The sequence below is a fragment of the Haliotis asinina genome, chromosome 5 (genome assembly GCF_037392515.1).
Source record: "Haliotis asinina isolate JCU_RB_2024 chromosome 5, JCU_Hal_asi_v2, whole genome shotgun sequence".
NCBI classification, from domain to species: Eukaryota; Metazoa; Mollusca; class Gastropoda; order Lepetellida; family Haliotidae; genus Haliotis; species Haliotis asinina.
The window spans coordinates 30,415,876-30,434,916 of NC_090284.1; the positions used below are offsets into that span (position 1 = coordinate 30,415,876).

General features: G+C 40.7%; 1 protein-coding gene across 2 annotated transcripts in view; it reads left to right on the top strand.

Moving 5' to 3' along the window:
• The window catches only part of LOC137283530 (cyclin-dependent kinase-like 2), a 566,496-nt gene that overhangs the window by 355,632 nt on the left and 191,823 nt on the right, over window positions 1-19,041 (top strand). For both annotated transcript variants that reach the window (XM_067815087.1, XM_067815088.1), the window contains one exon: window positions 6,482-6,664. In XM_067815087.1, the coding sequence (XP_067671188.1) occupies window positions 6,482-6,664 (183 nt within the window). The remainder of the gene's footprint in view (window positions 1-6,481; window positions 6,665-19,041) is intronic.

A 19,041-nucleotide genomic window follows, 5' to 3' on the forward strand; every position in this document is an offset into this window, starting at 1 on the left:
TCAGTCCAAAACTCAGATAGCTTATGTTTCACAGTGCATTTCTGATGTGAAATCCTGGTTGTTCATCAATAAGCTAAAATTGAATGACAACAAAACTGACATCTTGCTGACCAGTTCAACCATGAATCGGGCCATGGTTAAAGTGGACTCAATCAAGATTGGTAATTCCGTGCTACAACAGTAAAAAATGTAAATACCATATGCCGCACATGCTACTTCCATGTGAGGAACATTGCCAACATCCATCACCAGTTGACATGTGATGCATTATACCATTTGGCTCGACCCACTATCCTCTCACGGTTGGATTACTGTAACAGTCTACTGGGTAATGTACGTCAGGATCTTGTCACCAAATTACAGTGCATTCAGAATGCAGCTGCACGGACCATAACCAGTCACACATCACACCATTCCTTGTCAAACTACAGTGGCTGCCGATCAAAGCAAGGATCGAATATAAGACCTTGTGCATCACACACCGTTTCATAATTGGTTCGGCTCCATCCTGCTTGTCAAACTTGGTGAAAGAGTATGTTCCATCTCGCTGACTCAGATCAGCCAACAATTCACTGCTCAAAATTCCCACAGCCAAACTGAAAACCTTTGGACACAGACGCTTCTCATTCACATCTGCCTTTCTCTGGAATGATCTGCCTGTCTTTATTAAAAATACTGAAACACTGTCAAAACTGAAAACTTTCCTCTGCCGAAAATATTACCCTGATGTCTAGGCTGCTGTCTTATCAAGAGCGCTGCGAGCAATCACTTGGTGTTTGGACACTGCTATGAAATATGACATTATTGTCATTATTATTATTCACAGATTCTGTAGAATATGAAGGCTCCCCAACACTGCAGCCTTCTGCATTACCTAGATTGTCAGAAGGGCTGTGATCCCGGTGGAGAACTCGGGCACTCTCCTGATCTGCGCTATGAGATCAGAAAGTACCAAACCAAGGGCACCGAGAACAATGGGGAGCCTGATGACAGTGTACTTGGGATGCAAGCAAGATATTTCAAAGGCTAGGTCCGCATATTTATCATGCTTTTTCTGAATCTTGCCAATCACATTGCTGTCAAAAGGGACAGAAAATTCAGTGATTTTAATAATTTCATTGGCTTTATCAAAAAGGACAAGATAAGGTTTGTTGTCTGGAATTCGTCTCAGGCTGTATATTGGCCTATTCCAGAGAAGTTTAAAAGCATCATTTTCCAGGACGCACTGGACATGTTCAGGGTTGTACCATGGATGGACCTCGGGATCAAAGCCACAGGCATGGTGAAGACAACAATAGAAGCCGCAAGCCATGCCATCATGTCTTTTAAGATATGCTGTTTGTGCCAAGGAAGGGCATCCACTGACAAGGTGTTGGACAGTCTCTGTGAATTCAATGCAAAGACATTTCATGTTCACATTTTGATTAAGAATCACATTTTGATGATTGCTAGTGGGAAGTGACTGGTCCTGAGCAGCAAAAAGGAATTGCTGGATTGTTGGATTGGTGTTCTGTTCCACACACTGCATGTACACATGATGCAATTGCTTCTCAGACATCTCCTCCACAAAACACTGACTCTGGGCATACTTGGTGAAGGACTTCGCCTGGTTTACTCCCATCGTGGTACCGTCAAGCAGTACATCACCATCAACAAAATCAACCTCAAATTTCAGATTGTGTCCAACAACCTTGGCACGCTTAAAATAGCTGTGGAATTCCTTGCTTTCACCAGAGGATCATCTGATAACTGAATATGTGCAAAAGTACACAGTAAAATTCTACCATGAAGAGCCTCCACATTAATCAAACCCCGACCTCCTAAATTGATTGGCATATATAAACGATTAAGAGAGGAACGAGGGTGGTGTGCTGTGTTATCAGACATGATCCTCCTGGTCAGGCGGTCAAGATTCTGGATGTCTTGTTTTGTCCAGTCAACTACTCCAAAGGAATAGGAGGGGGCTGGCACAGCAAAAGTATTGGTAGCTTTGACCTTGTTTCGAGCATTTATCTCTGAGCTCCAGATTTTCTTTAAATGAGATTTATACTTGGCCTGAAGTTTATCTTGAATCTGGGCTCTCTGGAGCTTGTCTTGAACTTGCATTCCAAGGTAGGTGTAGGACTGATCTTCCACAAGATGCTCAATAACTCCTCCCCCTTGTAACCTGACCGATCCATCATTAGTTACCTTGCCACGTTTCAAATGAAGAGCATTAAATTTATTGAGTCCAAATGTTATGCCAATATCACTAGAAACTACCCTTGCAGTTCCTACTTTCAAATTTCAAGTATAATTAAATCCATACTGGAGGAAGTATGAACTTAAACAATACCACGCTCCTATTTGTAATTGCCGCAAAAATTGGATTGCTTACGGTAAAAGCCACTGCGCGGATGACAAATATTTTAGTGAACATAAACAAGCTAAACGTACATTTTGCAGAAACTGTTCAGCTAAGCAGCTTTACAGAAATGAAACATTTGACAAAATTTATCAAGCAGCTGAAGTAGGCATCCAGGAGTACTTTAGAGCTACAAAAAGGTTGAAAGGGAAAAAGGGAGCAAACACAGTCATAAACTTATAACGGTGAGTCCAGTAACATGCAGGAAGGTACATTTAATCTCTTTCCCAGGTACTTCAGTTACTTGTCTGTACCTCAGAGCATGTTGATAAGTTTGTAGAAGATACTGTATGTAACCCTGTAAACAACGAGAATGATTCTGGAATTCTCTCCCTGTTTACTGAAGATGAGGTACTTGATACAGTAAAACGTCTTACAAACAGCAAATCTCCAGGTCCAGATGATATTTCATAAGAACATGTAAAAAATGCTGGTCTGTCTGTTATTGGTCATATTGTGTCATTCAATGCCTTTGTATCGTTTGAGTTAGTACCAAATAATTTTAGTGTAGGTAATGTTCTACCAATTCACAAGGGATAAAAGCAAGCATGATCCATGTAGCTTTATAGGTATCACTCTTGCATCTAACCCTAACCCTGGTTTTATGAAGAGTGCAGGGGCGGAAACGGCAGCGCTTACGCTAACTACAAATATTGCGTGCTATGTGGAAAGAAATTCACCAGTTTATTGTGCCTTCCAGGATAATAAGAAAGTGTTTGACAGAGTTTGGTTGAATGGACTCTTCTATAAGCTTTTCAACTTTGGAATTCGAGGTAAGCTATGGCGACTTTTATACACCATGTACATATCAATGCATACTCAGGTGGACTTTACAGTTTGCTTGATGTTGTGCATAAGTATGCGCACACATGGCACTTGCATTTTAATGCATGGAAGAGTCTATTTCTTTTATTTGGAGATACAAAAAGAAATGTCCATCCTAAAATATGTATGGGGGATAAGGAAATACCTTCTAGTACACATGTAAAATTTGCTTGTCTCCAAATCCATTCATCCGGTAGACCTATAGAACATACGCACTTCTGTATGTGAAAGGCTAGGATACTCTTTAATGCCAATAAGAACCAAGCCTATGTTTTGGTTTCTCAACCCACTTTGTTGTGTCCATATTTGGGAAACAGTTATTCTTCCATTGTGGTCTGTATTCATGTAATGTATGGACTCGCTTACTTGAAAAGGAATATGATATGCTGGAAACTGGTCAAAACCAGTTTTGTTAAGAGTATCCAAGGCTTTTCGAAATGTGGATCATTCGCAATAGCCAGAGACAGTCTCGCCCTGGTCACACTACGAAGATATATGCACCAGAGAGCCTTGCTATTTCTCTGTAAACTATGTAACAGCGTTATTGAATTTATGTTTAAGAAAGTGCTTGTGCAGAGACTTTGTCAGTACAGACAGACTTCATCACTGAAGAAAGTGATTTAGCATGTCATCACCAGCTTTCATATGCTTAATCTAGTAACAATGTACGACCTACATATACACGACTATCTAAACCAATCTTCCTTCTTAATGCATGCTGAGTTGTCTGTACTGGTTACAGAAAAAATACTTAAAGCTGAGGAATCATATGTTGCTTCTGTGACAAAGTCAAGACTTAATCTTGAACGATATCTGACGGTAAGACATCTTAAAAATGTTCACAGACTGTGGTCTGCATGTTATACAATGCCAGAATGTTTCTATAATATTGTTGCACTTCTGCATATCAGCACACTTAGCATTCAGTCTCTTGAGTGTGAATGTGGCATATTTGCTTATGATATTGTGAAACGTGTATTTCTACACTGTTCTCTCTTACAGAGTTGTAGAAACGATTTGGTTGAGTCGCTAGTTGACATTCTAGATGTTGACACTTATGTCAGCCTATGGAATGATGAAGACCTTCAGCTTGGTGGCCTACCAAATGTATATGCTCAAGAACTTGACCAAGAAATGTGGCGTAAATGTATAAAACTAATAGCAAACTCTAAAACCCTGGCTGTATTAACTAAAATACTTGTTCTAATTTTGACTGTGACATTCTGTAACCTGTAAATACACATGTATATGTTACTACCTGCTGTATCTTTGACCTCGGAGGAAGTATAGATTGTCTGTCTGTCAGTCTGTCTCCAGGCATTGCCAATCCTTACCAACCAAATTGTATTTCATCTCATCCAAGACGGGAAACTCACCAAATTTTCGGCAACTGGTGTGTGTCAGCCCGGTCCCTAATCCTTTTGCCTCGGCTGTTGACGCACTTTCCATTCCATCGTATGACATGATTGCATTTGCTTTTCCTCTGATTAACTGATTCTGGAAGTCTTCTCGAAGCTGCTACAACGTCCATGTGTGCTTTATCTTGAGGCTCCAGATTTGCTGATTCGAACATGGTATCCGTTACTTCTGGATCTTCTTGTGGTTGAACCATTGATACTACCTCATTGGCCCTATCTGTTGGCTCAACCAGGATCATCACTTCGGTACTAGAACATTTCAGCACTTGTCTGCACATGTGGAAGCTATGAATTCTCCCTTGGAGGCACAGGGATTTACCCCTCCTGCTATGGACACCATCTCTGCCTATCTGATCCTCAACAGCTCTCTTGTATGATTCGCAGTGGAAATGTTTCTCTCAGTGACAACAATGGTGACAGCTCCTTGGAAATACAATTTCAATTCCTATGATTGCTGAATTCCTTCTTTATCTTCGTGAACCCATGAAACTGTTGAGGGTCATTGTTTGTAATCTTGCAAGGTCTTGCTGTGGGCCTAGAAGTCTCTCTCCATGGATTGAGTCACTCATTTCGACTTGAGGACCTCACAACGCCATCAGTGTTGCAAACTTGGGACGTGGAGTTAGACTTCCAATCATTATTGAAAATATGTAGATCTAGAGGTGAAAGTTGCAGGAGGCCTATTTCCATCAACCCCAAATTTCTACATTAAAACATTTCATCGTTTATTTAACTCTTGACGTTTTTGGTCTCTTTGTGAACAAAGTATTAAAAATGGAAAAGGAAAACAATTGGTACTCTTGCATCAACCTACTATATTGGATTAGGTCCCTTACCCTAACCCTAAACCCTATGAATAAACTCAGTTTTCTTGTAATATTAGTTTACAGTGATAATTCATTTGATCCAAATAGTTACGCTTGAAACCGAAATATAAAATATATATAGGTTATTTAAATTGACCAAAACTGCGAATAATAAAATATTGCAAAATGTGACCAATGTAAGTCATTCTTACTAAATTTAAAAAATACAAAATATATATACACAAAATATAACTCCTCAGCACCTCTTAATACAAAGAAATATGAGCATATTTGTCAAAAAAGAAAAAAAATTTTAAAACTGGTGCTTGCGAAAAAATTGCACATCCGCTGGGAAGTACTACTGGAAACTTCATTGGGTTTCTGTAATGAAAAGGCTGGCAGAGATGCAACATCAGTGAGTGGAGCTTAAACACACTTGCTGAGCATGACAAACTTGTTGCTATGTTGGCGTTAAGAACATGCTTTTGAAAAAAATCACCTGCAATTATGTAAAGTAGTATTATGATGTGTCTTTAAAGTTTGTGGTGCTAAAGCTAGAATAAACTTGATAGATATAATAATCTCATCCTATGGTTGTGCCTTTTGCTATTTACAGATTTTGGCATTTTTATTTTTTTTTGTTTTTCCATGGAACACTTTGGTGTTAGTCTAATGGTGGGATGGGCTTTGTTTCCAGATCAGAACTCAAACACCGTTCAATATTTTTCTGCAAAACTTGGTAGATATATCAATCAGAACCTAAAGTGGTGGCTTTTGGTACTTATAGTGTTTTGTGATTTATTATTTCCTCGGTTTCAGTGGAAACATTTCGGACTTAGTCTCAAAATGGAGGGATGGGCTTCGTTTCTGGAGCATAACTCGAAAACTATTCAATATCTTACAGCATAACTTGGCAGATATTTGAGGCAGACCACATAGTGGTGCCTTTTGCTGTTTAAATACTCTGCATAAGGCTAACTGTTGGTAAGTCTTGAAATACATAGTAATGTGAGTATTAACTGTTTTAGATAAAAGTCCTCCATCTGAAGAGTGTAAGCCTGTCAGAGAAACTCCAGATATGCTGACCAAAAGCAATTCCAATGCCAGCTCAAGTTTAGCAGTGAGTGAAGAAAGTCCTGATCCTGGTGGCTCAGATGTAGCAACGAGAGGAATCATCACAGACTCAGGAAATGTACTAATGCAAGAAACAGGTATATTTGAATGTCATTCTGCCTTGCATATTGAATTACTGATAATTGCTTTTGATACCGATTGGAAAATGAAATTTAGGACTTGTGTCCCCATCCACATCTCACCTAAACACAGCTCGTTCATAATCAACCCTTCCACAAACATACAGAAGTGAGGGAGTTTAGTTTTATGCCACACACTCTGCAATATTCCAACTGTATGGCATTGGTCTGTAAGTAATTGAGTCTGGATCAGTAGTATAAGTAATGGTTGCACGAGACCAGTTCAAACTAATAAGTAATTAAAATCAATAACAAAGATCTAGACCCCCTTTCAAAAACACAAGATGCCAAATGGCACAACACGTCTCCCATTCACATAAGCTCACAGTGGAAGGGCGGCAACCACTGTGGGCTTGTATTCCCTTTACTACAACACGTCTAAATGGGGAATCTAAGCCCAAAATGTCTAAGCTTTTCAAACCAGACAATCGTGCATCAATTCAAATTGAAAGTGTTAAGTAATCTAACACTAACGAGAGAGTCACGTCATAATGGGAGTTCCCTTAGAAACTGGAAGCAGGTTTTCAGTAACACTATTCAAAGATGCATTGCGAACCAGGTTCTCGCATCGTTTGAACGGGGATGCTCTCTCATTTACCATGACTAACCCATCTTGAAGTGAGCTATGGGAGCGACCTCCATATGAGAAATCAACACTTCCATTATTCTCATACAGTCGGGTTTACAACCATCAGTCAGCCGCCATTGCTAGTGTCTCTCAGATCTATTTTAATCTAACACTATTGAGTGAGTCACGTCATAATGAGAATTCCCTTAGTCACTGAGATCTGGTTTCAGTAACTCTATTCAAAGATACATTGCGAACATCAATAGACCAGGTTCTCGTATCATTTGAATGGAGACACTTTCTCATTTACCATGACTTACTCAATTCAAAGTAAGCTAGGGAGCAACCTCCATATGAGACATGTACATTTCCATTATTCTCATACAGTCAGGTTTAGAACCATCAGTCAGTCTCCCTTGCCGGTGTCTCTCACTAACACAGTGAAGGGTGACAATCACTGTGAGCCGGTTATTCCCTTACTACACATATCTCTAAATGGGAAATCAATCGATAACTGGGTCACAGCAGTGAGCGGCCGCGTCGGCTGACAACCAATTAGACAAATGTTTCACATAAGGTATGAACCTTGTATCATGGCAAGAGTGTGTGAGTTGAGATTGACCTTGAAGGGCCTTGATATGCGGGGTTACTCTCGGATGAGAAAGTCTGATTTACTAACTTTATTAGGTATAACATATTAAAATCCTCCTAATGTGAGAGATTTAAAAAGACAGGCACATGACAGGGGGTTTGCGAAATTATTCACGTATGAGAAAGTCTGAGCTTATAGAATTACTCAATGAAAGGCCCCTATGGAATTACAATTCACGTCTACTGAGCATGGTATAGTGAAATATTTGAGAGGGTGGAAGATGGAAGTTCAAAGAAACATAGACGTTGAAGATATAAGGCAATTGGTATTTGATAAAGTGAAGATGAGGAACTGAATGATTTAAGAGGTATTACACTAGAGTAACAACAGGGGAATGAAACAACTGACCAGACCATTGTTTACTTCAGAGGTAACCATGAAGTTACAACACAACCAGATACTATCAACTCTTCTATTGACAGATCATTTGAAAAAATTCAAGAAACACTAGAATGTTACACTAATAGGGGGTCTGGTTGAGTGGTTGATAAAGTCAATATGATCTACCTGTATATAGCAAAACATAAACCATTGACTGGTGGGTCATACTTACCCCTGCCTCAGCATTTCAAGAACAAATAAGCTATGGTTAACGTTAAAGCGTGGTGATGATTGTATGAGGATAGCAATAAGATCTGCTAAATTTCCAGCTCTAACACACAGACTTTCATGTTACCCGGTAGATGATGGGATCAATTGAGAAGGTATAGATGAACCAACACCTATATCTCGGGTCAACAGGATAGAGAAACAGGATCCAGACTTAGCCATAAACGTATTCAGGCACGACGGTAAAAACGTAACAGTGCACAGGATAAGCCCTTTATTGTATAAGGATGGTCGAAAAACGATTAATATATTTATGATACAACAAGGTGAAAATTGCCACGATGTATGGATTAAGTATTTCAGCCGGCTGTTGTATGATCAAACAAAACACAGGGGAAAGAAACACTTTTGTGAAAGTTGCCTTCATTGGTTTTCTAGGGCTGATCTACTCGATTCACACAGGGATGACTGTCGAGGTGTAGGGGAGACAGCTATACGTGTAGATATGCCGACTAAAAACAATATCTTGAAATTTATCACCCACAAAAATCAGATGCCAGTACCATACATTATCTATGCAGACTTTGAAGCCATTATTAAACCAATATGATACGGTAGCTCCATCCCCTAATCAAAGTTACACTCAGAAGAATCAAGAGCATCAGGCATGTGGTTTTGGTTATGTTGTTGTTCGTTGTGATGGTAAAACTAACCCTCCAGTCATTTACAGAGGCCCAGACGCGGCTGAGAAATTTCTCCAAAATTTACAGCATGAGGAAGTAGAGATCAGGAAAAAATTGTATGACATAACACCAATGCATTTGACCCTAGCAGATAGGGAGGCCTATAACAAAACCACGCATTGTCAGGTATGGTGTAAACCTCTGAATAGTGATTCAGTGAGAGACCACTGTCACGTGACAGGGAAGTACAGAGGTGTGGCTCACAATGAGTGTAATCTCAAGCTACGGATATACCCCAAGCTCATTAATATTCCTGTGGTGTTTCACAATTTACGAGGATATGATTCACACTTGATTGTGCAGGCTATTTCAGAGGTAGAAGGCAAGATATCCTGTATCCCAAACAACAATGAGAGACATATATCCTTTTTGCTAAATGGGTTGAGATTTATTGATAGTGTTCAGTTTCTGTTGTCGTCTCTAGACAGCTTGGTAAAGGCTAATAACCCATACGACTTGTCTATAATTAATCAATACACAGAAGAAAAAACTAGAGCCTTGCTGCTACGTAAGGGTATTTACCCGTATGAATACATGGATGACTGGTCTAGGTTTAATGAGACAGAGTTACGTCCCATTGACCGCTTCTACAGCAACCTGACAGACGTGTCTGTCTCTCAATTACGCCCATGCTAAAAATGTATGGGAACAACAAGGCTGTAAGACGCTAGGTGATTATCATGATTTATATTTGAAAATGGATGTGTTATTGCTGGCAGATGTGTTTGAGATATTCAGAAGAATGTGTTCAAAGCAATATGGGTTGGAACCGACATGGTATTATTCTAGCCCTGGGCTATCGTGGGATGCCTTACTAAAGAAAACAGGTGTGGAGTTAAAATTATTCACTGATTATGACATGCATCTATTTATTCAGGAAGGGTTACGTGGTGGTATTTCCATGGTATCTAAACGTTATGCTAAAGCAAACAACGAGTATGTGAAAGGATACAACCCTAATAAACCTTCAACTCATCTACTCTATCTCGATGCTAACAACCTGTACGGATGGGATATGAGTCATTATTTGAATGGGTGCCTGAGAGTAATTTTCAATCTGTGATAAACAGATAAACACTGGGAGTATGGGGTGTGGGGTGTGGGGTGTGGGGTGTGGGGTGTGGGGTGTCCCCACTGGGGGTTTCCCCCACTTCTGATAAGTGTTATATACTGGAAGTGGACTTAGAATACCCAGAGGAATTGCACCAATCTCATAACAGCTACCCCCTGGCACTTGAACGTTTGAGGGTTAACCCTGACTGGATGTCTGAATATCAACATAACCTACTTGGGGGTAAGGGGACTTGCAGTCGACTGTCTGCAGGACCCTCCAATGAAAAATTAGTACCGAATTTGATGAATAAAACTAAGTACGGTGTCAATACCTATGCCTACGGCCATATGGGGGTAACCCCTGATACCCCCTAGCCGACCGCAGGTCACTCCTCTATAGATATTTAAGTAAGTAACATATAATGGAGAGAATATACTACAGTCTGCGTGGATATTGGAAAGGGGCAGACGCTGTTAAAAAATTAGCTAAAGCCGCATATGTCTCGGAAGATAAGGCTGAAGAAACAAGCTATATGGCAAGTATACTTACCACCACCAAAATATATACCCAGGAGAAAATTTGGTATCCATATCCCTAATCAAGTTCACCGACCTGTTGTTTCTTCCACATGACAGAATCAGGGATAAAACATACAAGTATGCACTGACCATTGTAGATGTAGCCAGTCGCTACAAGGAAGCCGAATCCTTAACCGCCAAGGATGTCACGCAAATAGCATGTGCATTTGAACGTATATACAAATGTTGCAAGCAGACCCAGCAGAATTCATGGGTGACTTGACACCACGGTTTACCTAACACAATGCAGAGATAAGGCGGGGTGCGGCTGGTGAACATAGAAGTCAAGCCATAGTCGAGAGATTCAATCACTCCTTAGCAGAACGTTTGTTTGCACACCAATACTCATGTGAGCTGCGGAGATTCCAGAACGCTCCATTGTTAGATATTTATATCAACCTGGTGAATACGAGGATGACACCCGTAAACGTGCTACAGATCCTGTCTGGTCTATGAAAAAATATAATATTGATCGAGTGGATGTTAAAGATGTACAAAGATAAGATGTTAAAGATAACCCCACCTTGATCTTTAACAGGCGCTTACTTTCCTTAATGTAATCCTTTTTCTTCTCATAAATAAGCTGAAACCGCTTTTTATCTGCGCCATGTTCTTTACATGAACAATAATGGCCTTTCACCCCTATATGACACACCGAGCATATGTAATTAATACTGTCTTTACGATGATGAGAACAATAACCGGGATTGTTACTCATTTTACCACAAATGTCTGTTTTCCCCATAAGTACCTAGTTGCAAACATGTCTCATTTTGTAATATTATATATGTGAGATTAGTCTAATTGTTTCACGATTAACACTGTCGCTGTTAAACTGAGTATAATGAAGATCAGTTCGCAATCTTTCTGTTTTTCTGAAGGAGTGTAATATTGTGTCCATTTTGGTTCATTTAAAGTTTCCACTCTCTTAGCCGTTAATACATAGTATTCTTTCATAGCTTCGTCGACGTCTGTGAACAATCTAATGGCATGATTTACGTGCTGTAGTTGATTATTGATAAAATCTAGTCTATTCAAACGTCTCTTAGCATATTCAGCCTGTGCGGCTTGAAGCTTTTCTACAGCAATATTGTTCAATATTTCTCTCCACCTCTATTTGGTCATTTGACTCTCTCAAATGTGCATTCACGAGAGCTCCACCAACCATCATTGCTACCGTTGCCATTATATTACTTTACCAAAACATCCTTGGTGGCCATCGCCTTACCAATGTTCATAGTAAGCATAAACATGTCTTGCATGTCAAAGTCAAGTTTTATAGTCGGTTGTTTTATAATCATTTTAGTCACCCGAGCGTACCCCACTGCTAATGCACAAACCACTAATGCGTGGTAGGCGTCGTTAACGAATGTTTCCCCTCAGATATAACATATAATATGAGATATAATTTTAATTGTAACATAATATGCGGATTAATGGGGGGACTTGCTGTGGCCTATTGTGGGGTATCCCCACCTGGCTGTTCAGGGGTGTGGGAAACTGATTTGTTAGTTGCCCGCAGGGCATATAATGAAACAACAGCAGTGGCTACTACACCACCTACGGCTATCCACTTGTAATTGTTATGTTTATTATTGTGCCTTAGCAAGGCATTTTTTCTACCAGCCTCACCTCTTTTTGGGGGTCTCCCCACTTGGGATGTCTCCACTTGGGGTGTCTCCACTTATGGTGTCCCTTCCACAGGTTTCTCCACTGCATGACTCTCCACTACTGAGCTGTCTGTCATATGGCTGTCTGCAGGACCTTCCATTTATAATAGTGTAACAAAAATTCAAGTCTGATCTTGGCTTCAAGTACAGAGATAATCAAGCTCTCAGCTATCACTGTGATTCCAGCCAAGATACCAGCCTCATGCTGCATTTAATTAAGGTGACATACCTTTGTGTAGTCGGCATCCAAACTACAGTATCAATAATAACAGTAATTTCCAATGCAAGTAACGTCAGTCAAGTTTACAGTTGCCATGTTGGATATTCTGACGTCACGTTTGTGTATCATGTGACTCTAGATCACCTAAAAATAGAGCTGTCAAGTTTAGCGTCAGTGTGGCAAATTTGACTTTCTCAAGCAAGGTAGGGTTCCAGGGTTACGTCACAGCTTAATTCTCATTTTCTCATTATGGGACATTTTTATTGTGTGACTTTTAATCAACAAGGATATTGTTAACACTTGGTCTGCTCTCTAAGTATGTAGTTGTAGTTAGGTGATTATTATTACAGGGTATTATTGGAATCGTCTACAGCCGAGACTTATGTTTTTCAATGCATTTTAAGTGGGATTTAGCTTTATTCATACTCGTATCACATTTTGACAGCTGTTGGAGGTGTGGCCACCTTGTCATTCATTCCGGATCACGTGACTTCCGAATACGTTGTTTACATTATCTGGATCAAGTTCAGGTTGCTGCAAGTTCATACACTTTCCAGTTTGAAAGTTTATTGTACAGTTTAATTCATGTAACAGCCAGGAGCCTCAATCAAGACTGCCATACAGCATTGCAAGACTTCTACAATCACGAAGACACGGGTTGACAAGCAAGATATCCAGTCCGGATGACAGTCCAGGTGACAGTTTATTGTTCATGTAATGAACATGGCACAGATCGTGCATTTTCACTATTTTCAGTTTAGTGCTCATTAAATAAAATCATTATTGGAACTTTATCTACTCGTTGTGTGATTCTTCTGCATATCGCCAGTTTCTTCATTCTTTGTCTGTTAGGTTCTTGTGATATATTTTCACAGAAATTCGTCTCCGAACCCTGGTATTTATTATGTCACATTGTGTGACTGGTGGCAGCATCCATTATATTTGTGTAGTTTGTCTGCTAGTATTTTTGACTAGTCCTTGGCCGTTCCATTACAATATTATTGTTATTATTTGTTTTATTAAATTTACAATACTTTGCCGTGATGATCGCTGCAGTCACTGGAGCTAGAAACATACCGTATTTGTGATATAAAGCACAACTTATATAACTCAAGGCGTTATTGATAAACGGGTCCTTCTCTAAGTCCTCCCACAAATAGAGACAATGTTCCGGTGGGATTGGTAAAAAGTGTGACGCTATGCCGGTGTAAATCTGGGTCATAGTAGAACCTATGACCTTTGTCATCTTGGCCCCGAGTTGTGCCTCGTATTTAGCGTATAATTTATTGATTTCCTTGTCCGACATTCTCTGAATCTTATCAGTGGTGATGTCACCTAAATATTGCTTTAACTTACCACCCACTACGAGCGTTACCAGTCTATCACGCTGTGTATGTACCGCTGAGTTCCCCTCTTGAACCAACAACTGCTCTAGTAATTCATCTGCCTGCATATATAATGATACTCTAGTTTTTGTTTTTAAAAAATAATAACCAATATACACTACACTAAACACGCAGAGATAAAGGTTAAATTACACACGCCTATAAATTCTAAAACCATGGGGGTGACCCCCATACCCCCGTCACCACAAGCCATTACTAATATTTACTAACATTTTATTAAAAAAACACAGGTCATTACTAAAGTTTACTAACATTTACTAAAAATTACTAGGTAATTACTAAGCCGACAGCAGGTCATTACTAAAATATTACTAACTATTACTAGGTCATTAGTAATATTTACTAGGCCGACTGCTAGGTCACCCACCACTCCACTGGCTGGTCGGTTTTCGACACAAGCTTGGCGTGCTTCATTTTAGCGAACGAATCCCTGTCCTTGCATTGAAACAATGCTACCCAACGCGTCTGCTCCCTCAAGTCTTTCAACACCGAGTTGAATTTTTGCATCAGCACCCATATGCTGTGATTCGCGTGCCGGCCAGAGAAGGCTAAATACGACAGCATGTCTCTCTTCTTTGTTATTTCTCTGTTGGCGCTGCAATCATCCAGGATGAACAGGGTCGGTATTCCTTTAAAATGATTGTGAAAATATTTTAACTCGTTAAGCCCGAGAGCCACTTCACTGCTCAACACCTGGAACCCCGTGCTGATTGCCTGGCTGGCTGTGGCGAGACTAATTAGGGCTTTTCACGCCTGATATCCCTGGCAGGTTTCAGAGATTACAGGAAATTGTCTCGTCATACGAGCAAGTCCTGATTACTTAATTGCGTTGTAAAGGTATATGTTGAAAGAAAGCAGGAGTGAATACATGTCATATATCTAAAGTTTTACGTAATTTTATAGCACTTTCTCTTGTCGACTTTTGGTAGTGTGTGCATGTGTATTTTGTTAAGACATGTTTGTATTCTTTGTATGTAAGATGCACTTAAACAAATTGTCCCTCTTATATCATGTCATGATCAATGGTGGTAAAGAAGAATTTACACACATACCTAATAATCTTCTTTGAAAGAAACATTTTCGCTGATACGTTGCTAGTGTATACTGAATATTTTAAGATAAGCACTAATAAGCAGTATTAGTGACAGTTTGTCATGTTGGTTCATCTAGATTTAACACATATTGTATACTGCTATTCCTTGTACATACATAAGACAAAGGGTCATGGGATGGGCATCATCAAAGTTCCCAAACAGGACGTTTTGTGTCTCAACAGTACAATTTAGTGGCTGATTTGTTATCTATGACCAATTGTATCATGAGATACCTGTCACATAGGAAATGACCGGTGATGGGGACGTGAGCTAAATATCTGAAGAGCATGTTCGGTCACTAGACAGCTTGGATACAGATTGACTATTAGTTAGATCGTTGACCAATCGATATGCTGGATTTCGGCTTTATCAACTCTAGCTATCATGAAAAAGTTTGTGTATCATGAACATACATAATCTTAAGGATGGCTGAAATGTACACGTAAGACTAACAAGCACTTTGACAAGTTTATTTTTGTTTAAAGCGCTCAAAGCGCTACGATCCAATTATTTTTACAACGGATAACCCAATCCAACCATTCAGTAGAGATAGTATTTATTTGCATATACATTTTGCGCACACTACTTGTACATCAAACATAATGGCTTGCTGACACTTGTCAATATAATCTGCACATTGTTACGAATAAATATCTTAATTCAAGTACATGTATTATAGAATTGAAAAATGTTACACGATACTGATTTATTGTTATGTACACACACTTGCAGTTGAATCTCCCCAAATATTTAGGAAGATGGGCTTACTTATATCTGTTTTGAAAACAAACGAGGTTAAGAACATTGATAATTGGAGTGACTCTGTTCAATGAAATAACAGCGCATTAGTTTGTTTTACACTTGTCATGGGACAAATCTTTACCTAGACATGCATTCTGTCAGAGGCTCTTGTGAATGAACCGTAATAATCCACGGGTATGATCAATAACCCTTTCATCGATCGTAGCGGCACATTCAAATAGATGTTCCAAATTGTGTCGCTCTTATCGCATTGTATCATTCTGTGCCTAAGTATCCTGTCATAGAGTATGATCATTTTCCCAGAGTAGGAATTTCGAATCTGCCAGGCAAGCTCCGAACTAGTTACCATGTCGAACTCCAAGGAGATGTTATCGCTCTCGTATGTGCCTTCATCACCGTTTGGTGTACGCACGACTTTGCTGTAAACATTGAACGTGAGTTCGTATTCCAGCCTGTCACCCAAGGCTTGGTAAAATGGTGCGTGTGAGGTTAACAATTCGAAGTCAAGTGGGATGCAAAACCTATTCCTGTACAGTAGTATATACAATGGGGGTTCTGGACCACTTTCAAGAAATGTCTCTACAAAGCCTTATTTAGTAAATAAGGCTTTGGTTGGGACCTTAGATCTTGCTACTATTACCCCTACTACAAAAAGGTTGGGTGTCTATGAAACAGTTTACCGTGTATTGGTTGGAGGTAACACTGTGCCGTACGGTACGATTAATAATTCTTCTCTTACAAACCCCCTACCCGGCCCATCCCTTAAGTAGTACAAGTTAGGTTCGTCGGCTTTCATATCCACTTTATCTATGTTGTAAGTTTTGACTGACCATATAGGATCTATCGCCCTCGTGTTCCCCCGGCTGGTATAGATACCTCACTAGGGCCCTATCTGGTATCTGTTTCTCCTTCCCACGCAATGGAGCGGCCGACTCTGCAACTATTGATTTTAGTTTGATAGCGTCTGCCGGTTTCTTACCGGTGAGACGGGTGACTTCATGGTTGATTGCCGACACCACCTTGGGTAACCTCGTGACCCATTCAGTCGATCGTTTTCCAGGGGTGACCATCTCCCTAGCATACTGATGGCCAAAGTCCTATTAAATCTCTCAACTATGGCTTGGCTGCGATGGGCTCCGGCCGTGCCACGCCTGACCTTTGTATCGTGTTTGGCTAGCAGTTGTGACACGGCACCCATGAACTCCCGTCCGGGGTCAACTTGCAGCTCTGTTGGCCACGTCAGCGGGCTGCGTTTGTATATGCGTTCGAATCCTCTGGCTACCTGGGCTGAATCTTTCGTGGTCAAGGGTTCGGCTTCCTTGTAACGACTGGCTACGTCCACTACGGTTAAGGCATACTTGTACCTCTTGTCGTGGGGTAGGAACAGTAGGTCTGCCTGGTGAACGCTATTAGGTATGTTAATACCGAACCTCCTTCTAGGCACGTAGCGTGGTGCCGGCAAATAGATCTGCCACAGGGCTTGTTTTTCAAGCCACGCTTTGGCTTCCTCCGGGGGTACTCGCGCTATTTTAGCTAGCTTATCTACTGCGCTAGCTCCTTTCCAGTACCCACGCGGGCTGTAGTAAATAGCCTCAAATTTTTTCATGTCCATACGCGTATGTGTTTATCCCATCAATAGCTATCCAACGTTTCGTGTCCATAGGCGACAGGGACGTCTTGTTTATAGTCAGTCCGTATATCTTATGTCCATCACTTCTAAGTGTGTTCATTTTATGTCTAAAGGTACGGGTCTTGAACAGGGCTTCCTTGAATCTGGCGTGTTTGATGTGTTGTTTCACCACATACTTCTTAACCCCCTTAGCCTTCCGGATCTCACTATTGTCGGCTTTCAGTATGGAGTACATCTTAGGTCTCAAACCTATGTACTCGGCTATGGGCGTGCCAGCACACTCGTCCTTCATCTTACCTAGGACCTTTTTATTTACCGTACTGTGTATGGCATGGGTCTTAGGGTAGTCGCTGGTGTCGTATAAATCGAGGTGTTTTTTCATGTCCTCGTACACGTCCTCGGTTCGAATCTCCATCAGCAGGGAATCCGTGTCAGTGTACAGCACTTCACACCTGTCACCGTACTGTTTCTTGAGCTCGTTGTAGTAAAAGTCGTACATCAGGTGTTTGGATAAATCGAGGATGCTCATCCCCACGTAAACAGGCCGGTTGAATTTTATGTGGCTTTTCTTCATGTGTAGGGCAACCAGGTTGTCTGTGAATATCTTACTACGGTTGAATGCCGGACTGGCTATCAATCTCCTGAGCTTGTCTTCCTCACTCGACCGAACCAGCTTCACGGTCACGCGTTTCCTCAGGTTCTCCATAGTCTTACCAAACACCGAGTTGTTCATGAGTTTGTAGAGATTTTTCTCAAAATCACTGGTGGCTTTTTTTCGTAGGTCTGTGTTCATTCTGATGTAGGGCTCCATCCATGGGCTCTGGTCGAACATGAGCACCCTGTGTATTTTGGTCAGCCTCATACCCAACGACAGGTACAGCTGTAGGTTGCGATAGTGAACGATGTACTTGGTCTTATTCATTAAGTTAGGCACGAGTTTTTCAACGTCTGTCACACGCCCACCTGACAAGTTATGTTGGTACTCAGACATCCAGTCTGGGTTAACCCTCATACGTTCGGGGGCCAGGGGGTAGCTGTTATGTGATGTGTGTAATTCCTTGGTATACTCTAAGTCAACCTCGAGGATATACCCTTTATTCGAATCTGGTGCAACTCCCATAACATCAACGTGGGGTACCCATTCGAATCCCCCTGTAGGTAGATACTGACTCATGGCCCAGCCGTACAGGTTGTTTGCGTCGAGGTAGAGAATGTGATTGGTTGGCTTGTTAGGATCGTAACCTTTCACGTATTGATTATTTGCTTTAGCGTATCGTTTGGATGCCATAGAAATCCCACCTCGCAAGCCTTTCTCAATGAATAGGTGCATGTCGTAATCTGTGAGCAATTCCAAATTAACTCCGGTCTTTTTAAGCAAGGCGTCCCACGACAGACCTGGGCTGGTGTAA